The following is a 22,553-nucleotide window of genomic DNA, read 5'->3' on the forward strand; positions in this document are numbered from 1 at the left end:
GTTGTCTTTGGCGTGTTATTAACGTTGATAAGCCTTCAGATCGACAGCGGCTCCATCGCAGATCGCGGCTCAAGAGGTGTTCTATCTCCATGTCTTTTGGTCTCTCTCTTTCTGGGCTAACTGACGCCCGCACCTTGGCTTAAAAACAATACAAAAACAGCAACAACAACAAAAAGTGGCAGATGAAGTACAAAATTATGCATGCCAAATTTGCATTATTATTATTGATGTTTGTTGTTATGTTTGTTGTTGTGTTTGTTGCTGTTGTAGCTGTTAGATATGATGCCAAATTTATGCAACGTTTGACATCAATTCAAAGTTTTGGTTAGGCAAAATAGATAGACGAGATTGGGGAATGGTTATGGCGGTAGAAGGATGTGAAAGATCTTAAAATGGCAATGGATGGGATAACATCGAAGCTAGATCATGGCTGGCCAAGGTAATGGGTATGTAAATTTATACAAAAAGCATTCTTGATTTGAGATATGAAAGTGGTAGATGGCTGAGAAATATATTCAAGACTTTAGAGTTAAAAAATTAATTTTGAATGGTTTTTAATTATAAGAAAACGAAAGACTTAAGACACAAACTTTATAAGAGAAGAATACTTGATGTCTAAAACTGAAAAGAAATGCGTTTTCCTGATGCCTAAGGAAACATAAGACTGAGAGGGCAACCTAACTATAAAGTCATGGCAGTTAGGCCTACCAGAACAAAAGACTTAGGACACAAACTTTGAATCACAACATACATATCGAAACTGAAAAACTTAGCAATTTGTTTCACTTTTACCTATTAAAACAAACAGCTTAAAACGCAACCACAGTTTGTATACACCGAAGTTACGCCCATCATAACAAAAGACTTAGGACACAAACTCACTGAACACAGAAAACTGAAAGAAATTAGAGTTTACTTTCGTTTAGCCGACAATTTGGCAACAGTCAAGCCTCTAACAATTCAATTTGCGACACTTGATGGTACATAAATCCTACCTGTCGCATAGATGCTACCTATCCCACGCTGACCACCCCGCGAGCACTTGTCTTTCCCTAAGATTCTGTCACATTTGCAGTTCGTTTTTGGGTCTTGTTTTTGGGTAAATAGAAAGGTGCAGCTCGGGGAGGCGTTGCAAATTGTTTTGACTTCTGCACAAATTTGTTATTTGCACCTTAATTTACAGATCTTTTGCGGTCAGGCGGTACGTACCACCCGTGGCGTAGCAGAAGATCTCAGGAAGATCTTCATTTTTGGTTTTTTTTTTTTGGGGCAGCATTCGGATGAGTTTGTCTAACCCAAAATTACGGAGGCTGGCCTGGTCTGGCCCTGACAAATGCACAAATCTTGTTGTTCTGAGGGCCTGACCCTCGTGTCAATATTTACACAATGTGCGGTTGAGTTTTATTTTCTTTTACTTTTTTACCGTTGCCCCATTGACCTCTCCCCCCGGCCGTCACTCTGTGTGCTTGGCGTTTGCCTGAATTTGATTGCTTGCCTTTATTTGCCTGGAACAAAATGCTTTGACTGATGGCTTGACTCCAGCGGCACTTTCCTATATTGTTCGGATTGGTTCTCTATATCTTTTTCCTCTCTTTCTTTTTTTTTTTTTTTTGGTGAAGTGTCACGCTGTCCAAGTTCAATTAGTTTTGTATGCGCTCTTCACAACTTTTGCCGAACTTCTTTAATGCCAAGATTGATTCCCTCACAAGCTGCGGCTGTGTGTGTGTGTGTGTATCTGGAGATTGACATTTGACGGGCATAGAATTTGTCTAACTGTATTTCTCCCTTTTGCCCGTAATGTTGGCCTCTTGTCTCGGCTTTGGGCGAAGAAATTATTGATCTTGGAACTCGGAACTTGCCGGCAGTTTCGGAAGGGGGAAGGAGGCTACGATTGAGCTTTATTAGGGAAAAGAATATCGGAGGCTGGGAGCATTAATTGAATTCCGTTTTGTTCTGGGCCAAGCAATTACCAAAATTCGTTTTGTTCTCTGTCAATCTTTAGATTGATTTAACAATTATTTTTAGACAAACATTTGTCAGAATATGTAATGGAATTACAAGAGTGTTAGATTATGTTAATAATCAAAAAGGTGTAAAGGTGTTAGCTTCTAAAAATGACTATGCCAAACCTACTTATTTTATACATTTATTATAATATCCACCTTAATAACCCAACACTTAAATTTAATTACACATCAGCTACACCCTCCAAGAAGCCTTCATCTTTAATACCATTCTTTTGCTTGCCATTGTTAGCCACACCACCGCCTGCCAAACAAAAGACTTAGGCAACAAACTTGGCCCTGAAAAGTCTTCCCTTGGATGTAGGTGACAAAGTTCAAGACAATCCCAAGATGAATTTTTATTTACTAACATGAGTCACGCATGCAAAAAAATAACAAAAATATACAAATAAACTATATGGAAAAAAGTTAGCAACAAACATGCATATAAAATACTTTTGCGGAATAAAAAACGCAAGTTAATTCCAGCGAAGAAAAGAGCAGACACATCGCAAATACGTTGTAGGAGGGAGGGGAGACGCTGAAGATGCTGCGGCAGATGAAAAACAAATCATGAGGCATAAACATGACCAGCAATTCAGGCGGATGCGGCGGAGGCGACGGGGAAAGTACCCAACGAGACCACCAAGTCCATGGTGACGCAGTTGCATTTGGTCAACACGGTGATGAGGTGGCTCTTGTTTATGCTAATGCCAGTGCCAGCCAACACTGATACTAACTTTAATATGGGATTGGTTTGGCAGAAGAACGAAGATTTTGATACCCTAACTGTCTTTCAAGGTTTATCTATATGTACAATGATGGGACTGCAGAAAAATCGGAATATTTTCAAACTTTTTTTAAGATTTTTCATAATTTTTGGAGATTTTAACACCCTGACTACCCTTTAAAGATACTATAACTAACTTCTCACCTAAAAATAAGTATAACCTACTTAGCAAATCCGAAATACTTCCCCCTGATCGCTATAAGCTCCATTAAAATATGATAATACCAATTGGCAGTGTAGCGAATCAACAAAAAATCACAACAACTGCTGTTGTGGCAAAAAAGAGTCGTGAGTAAAAACACAAAAATTCACACAAAACACGACAACCTGTGAGCGCTGCTCGGAGCTTTCATTTTCGAAGCGATACCGTTAACTGCACAGGCGCTGCAAATGAACAACAACAAGCAACAACCATCAGTAACAACAACAATATTAGCAGCAGTCCCACTGCCAACAATAACACCAACAATCAGCCAAAAAGCAACAACAATGGCAAGTGCCAAAGAGGAAATGCAACAACTTCATGCCATATACGTACATATATATTTTCAGCACAAGCAATACGGCTTCATTTCAAGCAACATGTTGCTGGCGGCCCAGTCCGCAAACTGTAAATTGCTGGCAACATGTTTACAAGGCGGAATAACAGGAAAAAATGTTTAAATTTTTGTTAAGTAGGTCAAGTTGTATGCGACCGAGCGCGTGAGAGATGGAGAGAGCAGGTAATAGCTGAGAAGAGCAAGAGAGCTTCGAACAGGTATGATCGCGAGGAAAGAATCTAAGAAAGAGCTAAAAATCCTAAAAAATAATCATTTAAAACTTTGAATAAACACAATTTACAGTCGGTGCAAGATTAATAAAAAAAAACGTAACATTACCCTAAAAAGCAAACTGTTTTTAAATCTCCAAAAAATTTACCATAAGTGAAATGATAACTTTTACGATAAGTTGCTCAAAAATAATTATAATTCAAAACAAAAATGTTTTATTACAATTTAAGCAACGTGAAAATAATCAAAGTTCCGGAATCCTACTCTTTTGCCGACGTTTCAGCAACATAAACAAACTTAGCCCTGACTTTGAACTGTCTCGAACTGACCTCGACCACCTGCCGCAACATGTTTGCTGGCTGACTCCGAGGTTTTCGTTTCGAACATGTTGCGTTACTCACCAACTCTCTGGCTCTCCGTGAACGTGATTTGTATCTGCGCAATGTGCTGTCAGCGTCGGCGTCGACGTCGCCGTTGAACTTCTTGGCTCGGAAATTTCTTTTCGTGTTGCGCCTGCGCACAGTTGGCTTTCTACCGTTGACGTCTGCGGATTTGTGCGCACCCAGTGTCTGCGTTTCATCGTTTTTTCTGTCGATTTCGCGGTTCGGTTCGATTTGATTGTGGACGTGGACTTCATCTTCCTCCTCTTCGCACACATCTACACGTAGAGAGATACAGATACAGAGATACATAGTGTGGCGAACATGTGAAGTGGCAATAATCGAAAGAGCAAGCCACAGAAATTAGAACAAACCCATAGCAAAAATACAAAAGAAAGAAAGATACAAAAAGAAAAAGAAGTGAACAAATTCAAATACAAAATTAAAATGCGGCTAATAAATTGTGAAAATGGTTGACAAAAAGTTAAAGAAATTGTCAAATACATTCCAAATTCAACTACTTAAATCCCCAAAAAAGTGCTAAAAGTGAAAAAAAAAAAAAAACAAAACAGAAAACAGTGCAATACGAAAGGAAATACGCTTAATAAAAAGTTAAAATTCAAAACAAATTATTTAAATAAAAATTAAATAATATTACACATGCTAAATACTCCCAAAACCAAAACGCTGTTGTAAATATTTTAACCCGGAAATCAGCTGCGTTTGCCCATTGTACATACTGCAAAAAACAAAAAACCAAATCAAAAATATTGGAAATCAATCAAAATTAAACTATTATCCACTACGGAACTATCATCCCAAAAAGTTATATATCTTTATCCCACACATAATAAACAATATCTATACCCGCTCATTATTTTATGCATAGTTTTATGTCTTCTTCCCATTGTTTTTGTGAGTATACAAAAATATTATTTTTTAATTTTTACCTTCCTCATTTTTACTTTACCCGCATTCGGTGTTGGTTTTTAGTTTGGTATTTTGGCCTATTTTCTATCTTTCTTTTACTTCTTTGAATCATTAAAAACTATTAAAAAAACGACAACCTATTAAAGGATTTTTAAATTACCACCCCAAGGATTATTAAATATTAAAAATAAAACAAGGATTATCGCAAAACACAAAAAACTTAAACCACAAAGTTGATAAATTTTTGAACATTTGTTTTCAAAATGTCTATTAGCTGAAGCTGCAATTTCGTAACAGTAAGTAATCAATGAATATTCTACAACCTAACCAAAAGCCAATGCAAAGCCAAACAAACCGAAATACCTCAAGTCAACGGCCTCGCGAATAAGAAGAATATTCTCAATTCTCAATTCTGGCTTATAAACAAATCAGGCAAAAGTCATTGACCGAAATCGTTTCCGATATGTTTGTATATTACTCACCTGTTATGAAATACAAATAGACGGCCTATAGACAGGCCGAGAATGATCATTGTGAGGGGTGGAGACTGAGAGGGGCATCGCCTGTAGGGCTCTACTTATGACAATTGTGAAATTCACATGCCACTAATGGGCAGTGACAAGGCATCCCGTCTTGGTTACAATGCTAATTAGAACTGGGAACGGAATTTGGCTAGAAGTTAGTTCTGCGAGGTGAAAAAACTATTGCAAAAATATGTTCTCATTGGTCTAACTAGCTGATAATATATATACTAACTAACTGAGTTACATTCTTAGTTTTCCTTGTTCTTTTTAATGGGTTAAAAATAAATTATGATTCAAAGTTTCTTACACAGTTTTTGTACCTCTGGATTATTCCATGACATTTAGGTGACTAAGCATCTTCTTAACATGAATGAGATAAAAGAATGTTTAAGATATAATCTTATATTTTAATAAATAATCATTTTAATCATATTAGCTTGAGCTATGTTATGTTAATCATGTTATGTTAAGCATATTTGATTGATCTATTATTTTAAATCAGCTTATAAACATGAGAATTTCGTCTATTAGACGTTTAAGGGAGCCATAGAAAACTCTAAAAATTTAAATGTTGGAAAATTCTATTTTATACTTTTGAAGAGTTTCTTAGTAGAACCCTCCAAACCTGTGCATTTAAAACTATGTAGAATCTAAATATTTTGACCAATTATTAAGAATTTTCTTTAAAGCGCTGTAAGGCTATAAAATCACTGAAAGTATTTCAAAAAGCACCATAACCCGACTTATTTCCAGTTATATTTTCTGTTAGTTTACAAATATTTCAAAGATTTTTTGTTAAACAACTCAAAAAATGTTTACAATATGATTAAAAGTATTATTAAAGCGCACTTTTTAACCAATTTTAAGATATATTTTCTATTAATTATCTAATACCCAAAAATCGTATTCCACTTCCTTAAGCCCCATTAAACCACCTGCCTTAGTTGATCGTATATCCCCGCCTAAAATCCAATCTTCCCACATGACGTATGCGCAATGTGCAGCCAAAAATCCACAAGCTGGAAAATATAATGATTCGAAAAACAATTAAGCCTCTTTAGGCGACCTCAAAACGAACTTCCCCACTGCAGTCGGAAGTAAAAAGTTCTCCTCTCTTCTCGCATTTACAGCTAGCACTTAAATGTTTTTTTTTATACATTTTTTGGGTAAAAGGAAGGGGCAAGAAGCAGAGGGGCGACGGCTACTGTTGCCAAGCCGTTGGTCGGGCTAAAAATAAATCATAAAACCGTTTGTTTGTCTGACAAAAATGGTCTAAAATACAAAAGCAACAACCATAGGCTGGTAAGAACGGAATGGCAATGGCAGCCAAAAAATTACAAATAAAATAACAACAACTCAAGCAACAATGCCAGCAACAACAACAACAGCAGTAGCGGCTGTTTGTACCGTTAGATGACGCAAAATTACGCTTACTCATTCGACAAGCAACAAGCGGCAGTTCCCCCAAAAACAAAGCAAAGCGGGAGAGATAGAGCTGCACTGGGAGAAAATTTTAGGAGGAGATATTTGGGAGTTAATATTTTTTAGATTTTTTATTAATAGGAAATATCTTTCTTAATCTACAAAAAGGGCTAATATTCTTATTTAAAAATAAAATTTTTTAACAGTTATTTAACATTTTATTGTTAAATAATTTAAATTAAATATTGTAAAATTCTGTTAAAAAATATTTAAATTTTCTTTTTTGGGTTTTGATATCATTTTTAAGTTAGTTTGTTTTTTGATATTATTCATAGGTAAAATGTCTTAAATATTCTTGAACTTTCTTAAAATCAAAATAATTAATTAAAAATCTTTTTTAACATTCCTTAAAATATGCAATCCTTAAATTCATCCTTAAACAACAATTTCAAGCAATAAGGAACTTCTTTTTACTACACATCTTCTCTCTCTTATTTTCTGCATATCTTATTTTAAACTTTCTTACTCTTAGAGTTTTTTCTCAGTGTAAGCCAGATCTGCTTGCTATATAAAATAGACCCAACAACAACATCACCAACATCAAGAGCAACTCCAAAGTTTTTAACTCTTCCAGCTGGCAGTCTGGCAGCGTCAATGAGCGTAACAAATTCGCTGAGCATTAAGTTGCATTTTGGGTTAAAGATTTTCGTTGTTACCTCGATATCTTTCTCTCAAATTTTCTGCTTTTCTTCATTCGTTTTTAATTGAATTTCAAAATTGAGCTCACAATCGCCGACGATTCGATCTTTAATAAAGAGGTGTGCTGGGCGGCGAGTTAAGGAGGCATTTCTTCTACCCATTCCCCCCATCCATTAAGACAGCAAATGAGGAGGCGAGCATAACATATCAATTACAAGACTTTTGAAACGAAATTAAGTTCTTGAGCTTGGCTTTAAGCATGAGCTTTGTTATAATTGAGGTATTGCTTTGATTTGAGGCATTAAGTCAAAGGAAATGGGTAAAATTCAAGTGGAACTAAAGTTATTTTGTCTGCGCTTGATGAACTTTATCATGATTAAAACTCGACTTAGATAGGTTGCTATCTATCCCATCTCATTAAAGATAGCTTTCCTATGACAAACTTATGAGCATTTGTAATACATTAATCAAATTATACAAAAACCTACAAAAGTCCCCGTTTTGATAGTCAAAGCCTAAACCGACCAATCAACTTCAGTCATTAGCTGATCATTACCCATAAAACCAAAGATGATGGAATAATTTGCAGCTATATATGTATGTATGAATTCCAAAAAATATATTTTTAACCCAAGGAGTAGTCCAAAAACTTTTAACTTTTAATTTGCAAATTTAGCTGCACAACAAAAGGCACTACAACAACAACAATAACAAAACAACTACAAATGGGATAAACTACGCAAATATTATTCACAAAAAAAGGGGAAAAAAAAAACCGTCAGAGTAGGGAAAAAAGTTCGCTGACCTGGGCAATGCTTTTTGGGACTTGCCAGACATGCTGTCATTGTGGTTGTTGCTCTCCTCCGATGACCACAACAAACCCACGAACAGAAATAATAATAATAATAGAGTCTCGACACGCACACTCTCCTACAAACACACACAGCGCATTTAAATAACAACAAAATACTAGCTAGCTGGAGAGAAAAAAAAAGAACGACTAAAAATAGTTAAGCATCATAAAAAATACACAAAAATTTGCATAGTTGTTGCTGGGCCTCCAGGGAGTGGATTTGCTCTGGGATTTGGACACGCTGCGTGGAGGGTCCATGGCCAGTACATCTCTTTCCCTCTCCCATATACAGCCTCGGTCATAAAAGTATCGCCAAGCCTTGCTGCACGCCTTTCAGACCCGGCCTTATCGCCATCGCCAGCTTGTCATCTGGCTTGTTGGACACATGTTGGCCACAAAAAACGAAAAAGAAAAGGGAGTGGAGGCCCGTGGAAGCTAACGGCAGTTGTAGTTCCCCAAACGGATCCCGGTCCAAGAGTTAAGTTAAGTTATGTCGAGGCGAGTCAAGTGCCGACCAGAGCAAATTGTTTCGGCCAGAAGTTCATTCATGGCTAAAACAAACAGCAGGCGATAAAAAGACCTCAAAAAGCCACAAGAGTTTAAAGAAAGATTAAGCTGAGATGATGAGAAAACTTGAAGATATCTAAGATGAGGGTAAAGAAGTTGGCAAAAGGAATAACCAGTTTGTACATCGAAGGAATTTTGAATTTCTATCCCCTTTAATTTTTATTCATATTTCAAACCCGTTTCAAATTATTACATTTTTAAATAATTATCATTTTGAAACAGGTTCCTAGAGTTATGTAGAGCATGCTGCGCCATCTATTGGTCATGTTCATCTCATCTAGAGCAGTTAATTTAAAACCTAATTTACACCTCGAACAACATAATTCATGTGCAGATAGATGGTTTTAGCCAACTCATTTGATATACAACAGGCAGCTGAACGCCCACCCATTTGTTAAAGTCTTCTTGGCCATGTTCTTTAAGATGTACACTGAGGGAAAGAGCTAGTTAGTTCTTTAAAATAATGAACTAGAAAAATCATTCCACTTCTTAGATGTCTAAAGTAAAGATCGAAGCTGATCCCAATTTCCCTCAGTGTCCACTTGAGAAAACAAGATTTTGATAGCGTCTGTGGCCAAGTGCTGCGCCTATTTGTTGACCAGTCTGTGTAGATGGGCTTGGCTCCTCGTCTCAGTCTTTTGGGTTAGTTAGTCATTCTGGAGAGGGAGGCAAGAAAGGGGCATGCCACAATTCACACAGCTCCACACCATCCGCCATCCAGCACACGTGCCACATGTGCGGTCAAGTGCGCAGCTGCCAAGGAGATGAAGAACTGGAACCAAGAGCACAGAATCAAGAATTAAGACCCAAGCACGTTTCCCACCACTGGCTTAGCACTCAGTTTCCCAGTTTTCATTTTTTAGTTTCCAGTTAGCCAGTCGGCCGAGTGTTCTCAGTATCTTGAAATACCCTTAAAGCTAAGAAGTATGTTGAATATCTTATCTAGTACGATTAATTACGATTATTAAAGTCTTCTTAAAAAGAAGACCAGACTTATGTCCAAAAATGAATCTAAACCGTCTTATTATGGCTTAAAACAAATTCCCCGAAGAGTATAAAAGCCGCCGGCTAGCCAAACTCAAGTTTATGCCTCTTCTCGAGTTCGTTCATTTTTCACTGCCAACAATTTGTTGCATCCACATCCGAGTGGGCCAAGATAGATGGGTCTGGGAGCGCAGTGAGGGGACGGTGCAAGTACACAGCATCGCAAACCTTCAATGACTGATGGCGACCTCAATGCAAGCCACACGTTTCCGAGGCTTTTTTTCGGCTTCTCGGTCTTGGTCAAAGCTCTTTTTTTTTATTATTTTTCTTAGTTTTTCCTTCATAGTAGAAGCTGGTACGTGCGGTTTTTTTTTTGCGGTTGTAAATTTTGCAATCAAATAATTTTTCATTCGCTTTTTCCTAGCGAACCACCTTCCAGCAGCGGCCAGCAGCCCCGCGGAAAACACCAATGCCGACCTGATTTTTCTTTTCATTTTCGGGTCCGTGAAGAGTAGAAGTTGGGGTGAGGACGGGCGGGCGGTGGTGGAAAGTGTTTGCAGCTTGACTTTGGCCAAAACGTTTTGACCTTTGCCGCCGCATCGTGTTCGAACATTTAAACGGAAGTTGATTGCCGCCAAAGGTTAAGACCAATTTCCGTTCGAGTTTTCTAGGAAACGTTAAGAACTCAATTTCCATCTGATCAGCAGCTGTTGTTCGCGGCGAGGAGCCCTCATCGTGTTGTTGATGCAGTTTAGAGTTCATTTTGTTGGTCAATTGCTAGGGTCAGACATTTAGTGGTTGCCTGTTAAGTTGGCTAAGTAAGTTATTTTTGTTGTCTTCGACCGAAGCTTGTTGGCCGATCAATTGTCCAGGCTGATTTTGTGGGAGATTGTGAAGGGATTTAGAACGGTTATCTGTGAGATACTTAAGCCATATTGAAGCAGCTAAGCATTTAGCTAATAGGAGATACTTTCTTAGGGTGTTCTATATATGGAAACATGTTTTCTTAATTGCTAATAGCATTTCCATAAAAGGTGCTTAACTAACTGGATTATAATTAAGTTCGTGTCTTAAGTCTTTTGTTTGGCAAATGAGTAGAAAGTATAAGTTTGACATTAATAGGAGTTAAGGAGGACTATATGATCTCTTTCTTATCTCAACTTTGAATATATTTAGTACCACTTTCCGATTTAGTTCTCACTTCTAATTAAACTGTTAACCAAAATCTAACCTCAAACTCATCAACACATTAAACCCCAAAAAAAAAACTCAACTGAAAGGTCATAAAATCACTCGGCTGTCAAAAATTCGCACTAATTCGTTCGGAATAACCGTTAAAGGTTTTCAGCCCGTTTGACTGACATAGCAGTAATTATAATGCCCCCACAGCCGATCTCTGTCGGCTGACATTGTGTCCATTGTGGGCTCTTCTGACCATTTACAAGCTTAAATTACAATAGAGGCCCATTGTGCGGCGCGCCCCCGCCATTTGTGTGTTGGTATTGGTGTCCCTCTCAGGTGTGCGTCCAAGTGGGAGTGTGTGAGTGGGACGGTGGGCATTCAAATGCAAACGGAGCAGCGGACCACCGTTACAATGTGGCTCATTAAAAGCAAAATGCTCATGTAGCAGCAACAATAAAACGCCGGCCAAACAAAAATGTGTAAAATCTGACGCGCAGTCAAACAATAACAATGGCCAACTCAGATTCAGATATAGAATACGGCATCTGAATCGGAATTGGGAGAATCGGGGGAATGGGAATGGGAATCGGAATGAGAATGAGTGGCGTTTTTGTTTGCCATAAAATATTTCACGCCAATTTCAATTCCCAAATCACTCAGGCTTATAGCGCCCTCTAGAGTACACTTAGGATTATATTGAAAGTTTGTAAATGGGCTTTAGGGTGTTAAAGGTAAAAGCAAGGAGTTTCTTAGAAGACAGAATATTAATGGAATATTGAATGCAGCTTTCTCATCTTAAATGAATAGTCTTTAAAGAAATCATAATTGCAATAATTATATTTTTCTTAAATCTTTATTACCAGATTACAAAATCCAGCTCATAGAGATATAAAATCTTATTGAATTTTCCCTTTGTGTACTTCTTTGCAATCTGAAATTCAAAAAAATCAAAGACGAGCTTAAAACAACAATAACAAAAAATCCCCCGAAACTGTGCCAGCAAAAAGTTGGTAATGAGACTGAGCATGAGCATCCAAAAACTCCACAATTACAATGCCTCAGCGCGAGAGAGAGAGGGCGAGATCCGAAGAGAGAGAAAAGCCGGGCTTCGGCAAACACGATTCGGGTTTTGCCGATCGCGGAAGTATGTCAGCAGGTCTCTTCTTGTCGTCTCTCGGCTAACGGTAGTTTTTGCTGCCCGCAGTCGCTGCTCTGTTGCCACGCTTAGCTGCGCCTGCTTAGCTGGCTTGACGCCAACGTTGGCAGAGCCGCCAACGTTGTTGTTGTTATTTCTGGTGCTTCTTCTTCTTTCCGCATGCTAGCTGAACTAGCAACATGTTGCCCGGAGATCCGGCAATATGGGGCTATAAATGTTGCCAACGTTAACCTGTTGAAAGCGAAATTTTCTCTTTGCAGCTGGACAGTGTCTAGCTTTGATTTCTGCCTCTTCTTCACCTTCTACGTCTTCAGCTTTGTCTTCTTGCTGGCCAAGCCTCGAAATCAAGTTAACTGTTTATGCACAAAAGTGGGGGATAGCGAGAGAGAGAGAGAGAGAAAAGAAGGGGGAGTGTTGTTGCTTTACCGTTTCTTTCATTTCATTTCATTTCGTTTTGTATCCCAACTAGTTAACCAAATGAACTTATACACTAAGCAAAATAATGTTGTTTAGCATATTATAAAAAAATAAAATATAAATTTTAACATTTTTCAATAACCAGCTTTTTAAGGTTTTCTTATAATAAAAAAACTTTATTCGAAATTATTTAAAACTTTAACTTTTAATTTACTTTTCTTAAAAAACAGCACCCATCTTTTAAAGGCTAACATTATTTGCACTGCCACTTAATCTAAACATATGGCTTTCTTTGTCCTTGTAATTTTTCTAAGTGTATATAATTGTTGGTGTTTAGTGTGGGCCGACATTGCTTCTTCTTCTCTTAGGTTTTTTGGGTCTACACCTGTGTGTTTTTGTTGTGCTTTCATTGTCGGCCCCTCATATGATGTGGCTTCGTTGGAGAACTTCCACTTGGGTTCCAATCAAGCGTGCACCATCAAAATACAAATATCGAATACGATCAACACAGACATTCGTAGCCAAATGTGTTCTCTTTCCCTCGCCTTAGGTATACCCATCTCACTCTATCGCCACCAATTTATATGCTAATTTAACTGATTATTAATGTTTTGACCCAAATACCGCTTGGAAATTATTATTGGCCGATTCTGGTATCGATTTTAGTTTCTTCTTCGTTTTCCTATGCATCCCATGCCGTTGCTACCTCTTCTTCTTCTTCTTGTTTACGGACATTAAGGCTTATCGAATGTCTTAACTTAATCTCTTTTTTGGGGAGTTGGGCTTTGGAGGGGCGAAGGCAAGCGGGCAAAGGGAAGCCCTGTGGAAAAATACATATACATAAAGTTTTGGTCAACGGGCGGGCCATGAGTTTTGTTTAATATTTTCATATTAAAGAATCATTAGTGAGGGCTATCAGTGGGTCGGGATCGATGTGTCAGGTTGTCAGCAAGTGCAGGGAGGGGAAGGGTAAAGCGGGAAGAAGAACCTGCTATTGATTATGTAGAGAGGTGGGGCCAGCACAGCGGAAAGCTAGTATAAGCTTAATTACAATCTAAGCTTATTCTTTGTCTTGGGGATTTTTCGGGGGCTTTAGAAGATATTTTATCTAAGAATGGATCAGTGGGCCAAGCTTAGATTTGATGAATGAAGTTGCGTGAGAAAAGGAACTAACATTAATTCTTGTAACTTGGTGATTAAGGTAAACTATGGAAGAACGTTAAGATGAAAGCTTATAGATTTTCCTTCACCATTCAAGCTTAGGAAGATTAAAATCTAATAACTTGCATGTAAAAGTCGATTATCTTTATCTAACAGCTTGATCAGTAGATAGTGTCCCAGATAGTTGATACAAAAACTAAAGATCCCTTTTCTTATCCCACCTCTTTTCAGCTCATAACTTGGCCCTTGGATAACACAGGATCTGTTAACCCTCGGATCGCCGGAAGATTCGCCTCGATCGCCTGGGTCCACTGACAATGAAGTTTTGCAGCATGAACGGCCCAAGTGAATCGGAAGTTGAGAGCCTGCTGATGAGCCCGTGCTGGGGACCGCCCCAAACCTCTGCCCAGGATCAGTATCTGCTCGATGGGCACAAGCTGTTGCTGGAGCATGACTTGGACTCCCTGCCCAGTGATGCGGATCAGAAGAATTCGTTGGATGTGCTGGATAATCTGCTCTTAAATGGATCATCCCTGAATGCCTTGTCGGATTTAAAGCCGCTGCCACCATTTACAGGGTATACGGGTCATCTGTCTATAAATGGAATCTCTGGCCACCATTACCATGCCATTGCCCAAAGGCTGCCGGATGAGAGCAATAACAACTATATGCAGAGTGCCTATCACCAGCAGAATCAATCGAATCCCACATCCACAACGCAATCGAATGGGGGCAATAGCAATAGTAACTCCAACTCCAATGAGCACAACATAGTCTCCTCCTCCACCTGCTTACCAGAGAGTGTCCTGAGTGGGAGTGGCCAAAATGGTGGCAACGATGGTTGCCTGGCGGACGTCAAGCTCTTCGCCGATAGTCAACTAGATTCTAAGCTTTACTCCGTTGCCGATAGCTGTGTGATGAATGGTTCCGGTACGGGATCCACACAAAATGGCAATGGAGCCGGTCCCAGCATAGCCACATTAACGCCCATCGATCAGGTGGCCGATTCCCTGCACAATTCCGGTGTTCGCATCTACAAGGATCTGACGGAGTATGTGGATATGAATTCCATTGATGATATAGCCGCCATTATAGGTTCCGCGATTGCGGATACCACGGTGCCGAATCAGCTGGACAAAGACGATAACAATGATACGCGGGACAGTTGGATGGATCTCGATGCCTGGATCGATGGCAATTGCATACAGCAGGAGTCGGCCAAGGTTTTGGTATCACAGCAGGATTCTCTCGGAGATTTCATGCTGCCGCACAGTCCACTGCCCATGCATGCCAGCAGTTCGACGCTCCAGAGTTTACTGAGCCATGGCTATATGCCATTGCTGCAGAATCGCCTGCAGAACGGTCCACCAAATGGCCAATCCTCGGGTGGCGGAGCGAATCAAGGAGCGGGGATCAAGGGTGATCCCCAGGCGCCGACATCTACCTCGTACTGTAACGAACTGGCGGCGGCCACCAGCAGCAGTTGCAGTCCACCCGGTTCGGTGGTCAGCACCACGGACAATCCAAATGGTCTGATGATCAATCCGCGTTACTTGAGCAATCCAACTAACAACCAGGGGACGGGGAATCCCCATCAGCAAGGTGGCTACTCCATGCAAGGTTCTGGCCTATCTCTCAAGGATAATGGCCTCTGCTCGCCGGATCTCTTGGGCAATTATCCGCATACGACAACGGCCAGCACGACGGGCTCGGAGATGCGAACTGGTGCGCCCAAGGCCAAGAGATCCCGTTCCCAAAAGAAGTCCAACCAGCAGCAACAACAGCAGCAACAACAACAACAACAGCAGGTAGAGGGCGGTGGTCCACCAACCACGCCCCAAATGAGCGCCATTTCACCATCAGGCTTCAGTGCCAGCGATCTTAGTGGTCTGCTTGGCAAGGAGAAGCCCGTCCATCGGTGCAGCATTTGCAATCGAGGATTCCTCAACAAGTCCAACATCAAGGTGCATCTGCGCACCCACACCGGCGAGAAACCCTTCCGCTGCGACGTCTGCGCCAAGGCCTTTCGCCAGAAGGCGCACCTGCTCAAACATCAACAGATACACAAGAGAATTGGGCGTGACTGACGCTCCTCCACGAGCTTTATGTTTTAGCCGCACAAACCAGTAGCATCTACCAGGGAGATATTCTATGACCAGCACAGAAAACTAAGATGACTTTTTGATTCGATTTGGTGGTTAGGCTATGGGTATAGGTTCAGCTAGCCAGAATCTCCAGAAGTTCTTCTTTAAAAAGTAGAAATTTTGGTGATTCTTGGAGAGATGAAGTTTTATGCTTTGAAAACCACTGAAATTTGAACTTGATATGACAAAAATATATATCTCTGCTATTTGATATTTAGGGAAACAAATTCAAAAATCTTTTTAGGCCAAGAAACCAATAGTTTGGAACCCTCGTAAGGGTTTAGTGATTAAAAAGTTCTTGAAACTGCTTTCAAGGCATTTAAAATCATTAAAATTAATAGCAAATGTGGTTTTTTATCAACTGTAACCCGAAAAAGCAGTTGATATATATTCTTTGATCCATTCAAGTTCATGTCATCTTAGACTTTTCTGTAATTTGGTTCCTCTAAGGATCCAAGCTGGTAGAATTCTTCCTGTGTTCACAGTGTACGTGTGTGCCAGTGCTGGGCCAGGATAATGTCTGAGTATCGTTCAGAACTCGGAGATTATCCCAGTCTATATATAGAGAGTATATATAGTTCAAATTTGAAAAGGTCACGCAGTGGCATACACACACTTTTTGATATTCGTTGTTGTTGGTTGCTTTTGATCTCTTCGCTTATTCGTAATTAGTGAGAAATGAAGGTTAGGAAAATGCCAAAAAACTTTTAAAATGTCAAAGAAAAGATATTAGAAAAGAAACTTTAAATTGTTGTAGATACAAAAACCAATCTTTAACTAGAGAGAAGAAACAAAATTTATCCCTTTTAACTTCTAACAGGTTAGTTCAACCTTAGTTAACATCAACCTACTACCTCCAATTATAGAAAAAAACATAAGATCAAGTTTAGAAACACTTTATAAGATCCATCTTTAGCTCCTTAGCTTCAGTTAAAGCGAAAATCCAAAGAGACCACAAGCAATGTAAGAACAACGAAGCGTCCAATTGTCATTCTGCAACTGTTGTTCTGTTTTGATGCAGGGTCGCGACCTTCTAGCTGCAAAGGTCCTGGCACAGGTAAATCATAATACCCCCCCTCTAACAATCTAGACAATAATATTAACAAAAGTTGTATAAAGTTCTGAATGTTGTCTGTACCTCATCATGTTGAAAACTGAAAAAAAGTGACGCATACAAATTACATTTTAAATTAAAACTAATCAAGAAAGCAATAACAATTTTAAATTAAACTACTATTAAAATGTACAAAAAACCAATGGAAAAAGCGTTATTTTTATAGTAATGTTCTTAGTTTTTAAGATTTAGTAGCGGGCTTGGCAAAATATTATTCATAATAATTAATTTGCAAAAAAAAAAGAAAAGAAAAAAGAAAATCTGAAACGTAAAATAGAATGGAAAATCTTAAAATGATGAAAATCGTTTAGCAATGTACTCAAGTAATAAACTCGATTTAATTTAGCCAATAGCGTAAAGCGTTGTTAATTTGTTTTTTAAAAAAAAAGTTTGTTGCTAAAGTTTTAACGTTAATCTTAAATATAAATTATGTTCGATATATAACCGAAATTATTTATCTTAAATCCAACACTCAGCACCCGAAAAATCAGATTAAATAAAACCATAAAATAGTTTAATTCTAATTTAAATTAATGTATAATTTCCATAAAAAAAACAATTAATAATTGTGTTATTTTAGTTATCGTGCAATTTTATTTATTTCTAAAAACAAAACAAAAAAAAAACAAACTTGAATTTTGTTCAACACATTTCGATTTGTAAATATTTATTTCGTAATTGTAATGCTTAATATTTAATTAATTATTTTATAAATAAATTCAAATGTCATTCAAAATGTGCAAAACAAACTAAGCCTAAGCCGAAGACTCTTTTATTTCAAATTTCGGATAGCTTCTGTGTGGACCACATGGCGTATGTGTAATTTATGGAAATTTTAATTTTTAGATGGAATCTTGAAAAGCAGCCGAGTAAGCGAGTGACATTTGGGTGTTGCCCCATTGCTTATGCCACACACGCCCCTTTTGGAGCCGCTTTTTAAGATCCCATTAGCAACCTGACGGCGTAGCATTGAGGCACGTTCGGCCACAAAAATCAGAAAAAAAAGGAAAAAAGTAAAATAAAATGGAGTAGTAGCCACAAAAATATGCGAGCCAAGTCAAGTTGAGGAGACCAAGAAGAAACCAAACCGAACCAAACTAAACCGAACCAGCCAGTCGGGCAGAATCATTATATTGACCACAAAGAAAGCCAAAGAAGAAAGAGCCAAAGAAAGACACCGAAGTGGCGAAGAAATGAAGCCCACACAGTTGTAGGGGATATATATGTATATATGTATCTCACAGATACAGAAAAAGCTAAAGATACACAGATACAGCGACAGAGAATGCCATGCATACTGTGCCACTGACCCAATTTCCAGACTCGTTTCCACACAGAACCGCAGCGGATTTGAAATGTTAAGATACTAAGATACTTTGCTCTTTCACCGCAGCCCGTCTGGAGGTAGACACCGATATATACCTATATATCGTGTATATATATATATATATATGTACATGCGAAGTGGGGTCTCCAGTTCGCATCCGCATTTCTATGCCGCCGACTCTGACTTCGACTTTGACTTTGCCTCTGAGGAGAGACCTCATCTGCTGGCGCGCCTGCCTGTGCCTCTGCCACTGCTGCTGACTCTGCTTCTTGATGTATCTGTAACTCGTTTCTGTATCTTGCGCCTTGTATCTGTGGCACTTAAATTTATGCAACATCATGGCTGCTCTCGCTGTGGCTTTTCTGTTGCCTTTGCCGTGTGGCTTCGTTTTGTTCTAATCAAACTGTGCTACGTGTTGCGACGCGTCGCCTGTCATGGGTTAAGCTTTTGGTTGTACTTAAAAAAAAACTTTAAAAAATCTACAAAATCAAGTTGGATATTTAAATTTATAATCTAATTAAAACAGCTAACAAATAAATTGTTCTTAACTAAGTAAAAAATCCTCCAAGTCTATCAAAACTTGTTTCTTGATTTTCTAAAGTTTTACCCTTAAAAAAACATAAAATATTTAAATAAGATTTTATATATAACCATAAATTTCTTCCTGTGCTAATTATCAGCTCATTAACTTCAATATTTTAGAAAAAAAAACTTAATGATGTAATTTGAAACGCATTAGAAACGTGAAAGACAAACTTCTGCGGAATTTCTTTAATCTTAGTTTATCTTCTCATCTCTTAAAAATAAAAACTTTTTGTCAATTAAAAGTAATTTTCCACTCTCTCATCTCTTAACTTTTTTTGGCCACTTAATTGCAGCCAGGCTAACAATGTGGCTAAGCATGACCCAGATTATGGTGTCGGCGTAGATAATATGAATGATGGGGGAATCTTCAGATTGAAGTGCCCAAGATTGAGATGCCTAAGCAGGCATTTAGGTTGGCCTAAGCGGTTTTAGAGTGAATAATTAATGAAGATGGAGAGTGAAAAAGATACTTTAAAGAGGGAGTAGAGGTAGATATAAATATTTAAAATATTTTTAACTCATAAATTAAATTGAGTTAGTTTAGTCTGCCAAACATGCAACACTACTCCTAATTCGATTACATTCCCATAAAACCAACATGAAGTATCTGGTAAATGTTCATCGCCTTCACTCTCGACCTTTCCTTAGCCTGCGGAGAGCAGCTTTTCCAACTTCAACTTCTGCAATTTGCTACAGTTTATTTTTGGCACATGCAGTAGCCACTTAAAGATACTTTTTCCCCCTCGAACTATCCAGTTCCTACGATGATTCACTCCGCGACTTGACAGACAATCAGGCTAGCTTAGTTTTCAGTCATACTCTATCAGAGGGTATAAAAGCTAGTTTACTTTTTGACTAACTAAAGAAGAGTAAAAATAGCAACAAGTAAGATCTTTCGCAATAGAAAGAGTATCCCTTCTTCACCTCTAAAAGCTTATATTTTCTAGCCTTTGTTTTTAGTGGAAATAGCAAATCGGGCGTCGGTCGTTTTCGGACGATCGTGTCGTGTCGCCGTCGCATATTCATATTGTCCAGCGGTTGCAAGTTGCTAGTTGCTATTGCCGATGTTGCTGCTGCTGCTGGCTTGCTGTTTTGTGCTGTGGCGCAGTTAAAGACACAATGACCTTGGGTGAAAGTTGCTCTCCATTTCTATTTTGTGTATGTGTATTGTTGTTTGTTTGTTTGTTTGTTTTTTGTGGCCCATTCGATGGTGATGTTGCCTCTGCCATGCCATTTTTTACACACACATATTGTTATTTTTAACGATTTTTGCCTTATTCGCCCCAACTTCTTCCCTTTTTGTTTACAACCATGATTTGTATGTGTGCCTGTGTGTGTTGACTTTATTTGTTTGGATTGTGTTTTTCCCCTCTTTATTGTCTCTGTTAGTTTTGATTACTTTTGCTCTTGATTGAGAGCTTTGATTGATGCCAGCAAATGAGTGGGAAGAGGGCAGGGGGTGTAAAAGAAGAGCTGGAAAAGCAGAACGGAAATGAATCGCGTGCCGGAAGTGGAATGGATGAGCAGCTGTAGATCTATACATTGCCTTTAAGATTTCGCAATTTTCATAATTTATGCACTCGCTCATTTTCGGCAATTAAAAAATTAAATTCACAAGCCAAGTGCAACTTTTGATTTTGCAACAACGGCGCTGCCTTAATTCACGCCTCGCCGAACCACTGACCAAGATTCTAACGAGAATAAATCATGTCCGTAATAGCATTATAATCAATTATTAATATTTAAGCGTTGTTCTGGTTTTATTATTGTTCTTGCCGTTCTTTGGCTTTAACTTTAAAAAACTTTAATTAGCAGCAAAAGCAAACAGTGCATAGCGAAAATCTTATGAAATACGCAATTAAACTTGATTGTTGTTACGAACTAAAAAATAGAGGAGAAGGCAACAAAGTTGTAAAGTTTTGTTACAAGATCAAAGGCAAGAATACACCGGATATATATATATATATATTCCCAGGGAAAGTCAATTTATAAGAGTGCGAAAATTACTTATTTCCTTTTCATGTTGAGATATACAAAATGGAAAATATTAGTCAAACTTTAAAGAGTTTCTAATTTCTATGCTGAAAATACCAATCCATTGGTAAAACTTAAAACTTTTTAAAAATCGGTTAACCCAACAACTTAACCCATGGCAAATAACAGAACTTAGTGCATATATCTAGTCACAGGGAAAGTCTTTAAGCTGAAAGACAAATATTTCACCATTTATTCCGTTTCGTTGTCAAGTTCGTGGTGCATTTTAATGGCACACACGATGGATGGCCTAAAACTGGTTGAGAACGGTTCAAGCCAAAAAGAAATACATATATAAAAAATCCAAAACAGACGCGACGCGACTGCAATTAATTTACAATGCACAACGGCAACAACTACAGCAACAGCAACAACAACATCAACAACAACATCAGCAACAACAGACGGCGCGTGATCTATGCGATCAATGGTCAGTGGGGCTTGCAAGGGGGGCCTACAGAAAGAGGGGGGTTCACCACCGACTGGCCAACGACAAGTGACCCCATTTTTATTGGAACCTCTAAACGTGCGTTGTTGTTGTTGTTGCTGTTGCTACCTCTGCCGCTTGTTCTACTTTGAAATTTCACTTTTCAAATCCGAGCTCGTGTGTGAGTGGATGGACAAGCGAAAAAAAAATAATTAATAAGCCAAAACATAAAAACGTGCGAGCATGCGTGAGTTCAAAGTTATTTCTTGGCAAGTTCGTTGTCTAAGTCTTTCGAATGCAGTGCAGCATAAAATATACAAAAATAAGAGAAATAAAAACATAGCCAAATAAAGCAAAAGAAAAATTACAATAAAGCCGCACGAAATATGTTTGGGGAATATCACAAGAGACACAGAGCCACAGCCGCAGCAACCAATGCAACCAGAGAGACCACGACCAAGACCAAGGCAACAACATTGACGATTTAACCTCAAACTTCAAAGTGTCACTGTCATGGCCCTTTTTACTACTCCGAGCAGCCAAGCAACAGCAACATCAACAAAAACAAAAAGAGCAACAAAACCATCTTTCGTCTTCGTCGCCATAACCTGTTGGCAATTCAGTTTATGACTTTTTTGCCCGGCACAGTGGGGCAAAAGTCTAGCCAGAGCTTTAGCAATTATAAAAATAGTTTAAAAGCTAAATAAATGTAAAAATAACTGTTTTTGAATTACTTATGTTAAAATTTATTTGATATACATAAATAACGTTTAAGAACAATATTTCATTTTTAAGCTTTGTAAGCTTTCTCTGCTTCTTTAACCCACTGTTTGGGCTCACGTATTGCCACCAAAAGTGGGTCAGCATGAAACAAGCCAGAAAAGAGTAAAAAAGCGGCAGCAGCCACAGCCACAGCAACAATACCAATACTACTACCAATACCAATGGCAACTGCAAAGGCAGCAACAACAACGCCAAATCACGCTGACGAACTGGCTTAAAGAAAGACTGGCTCGAAGAAAGCACACACACCAGCATACACACTCACCAACCCATACAAAACCACATAGACACTTAGATCGAA

The 22,553-nt window shown here is 38.5% G+C and overlaps 1 protein-coding gene across 3 annotated transcripts; it reads left to right on the top strand.

Moving 5' to 3' along the window:
- The first annotated feature begins 4,005 nt into the window (after window positions 1–4,005).
- On the top strand, window positions 4,006–17,855 carry LOC108108344 (ichor). 3 transcript variants are annotated; one of them, XM_041819145.1, is made up of 3 exons: window positions 4,006–4,858; window positions 5,020–5,169; window positions 14,070–17,855. In XM_041819145.1, the coding sequence occupies exon 3, from the start codon at window positions 14,156–14,158 to the stop codon at window positions 15,923–15,925; it is 1,770 nt and encodes a 589-aa protein (XP_041675079.1). In that variant the 5' UTR covers window positions 4,006–4,858; window positions 5,020–5,169; window positions 14,070–14,155; the 3' UTR covers window positions 15,926–17,855. The 3 variants fall into 3 exon arrangements, with proteins under 3 accessions (XP_041675079.1, XP_041675078.1, XP_017071870.1); XM_041819144.1 differs by having other exon boundaries at window positions 5,043–5,169; XM_017216381.2 differs by lacking the exon at window positions 5,020–5,169 and having other exon boundaries at window positions 4,010–4,858.
- Window positions 17,856–22,553: the final 4,698 nt, after the last annotated feature.

The sequence above is a fragment of the Drosophila eugracilis genome, unplaced genomic scaffold, assembly GCF_018153835.1.
Source record: "Drosophila eugracilis isolate 14026-0451.02 unplaced genomic scaffold, ASM1815383v1 contig_47, whole genome shotgun sequence".
Lineage (NCBI taxonomy): Eukaryota > Metazoa > Arthropoda > Insecta > Diptera > Drosophilidae > Drosophila > Drosophila eugracilis.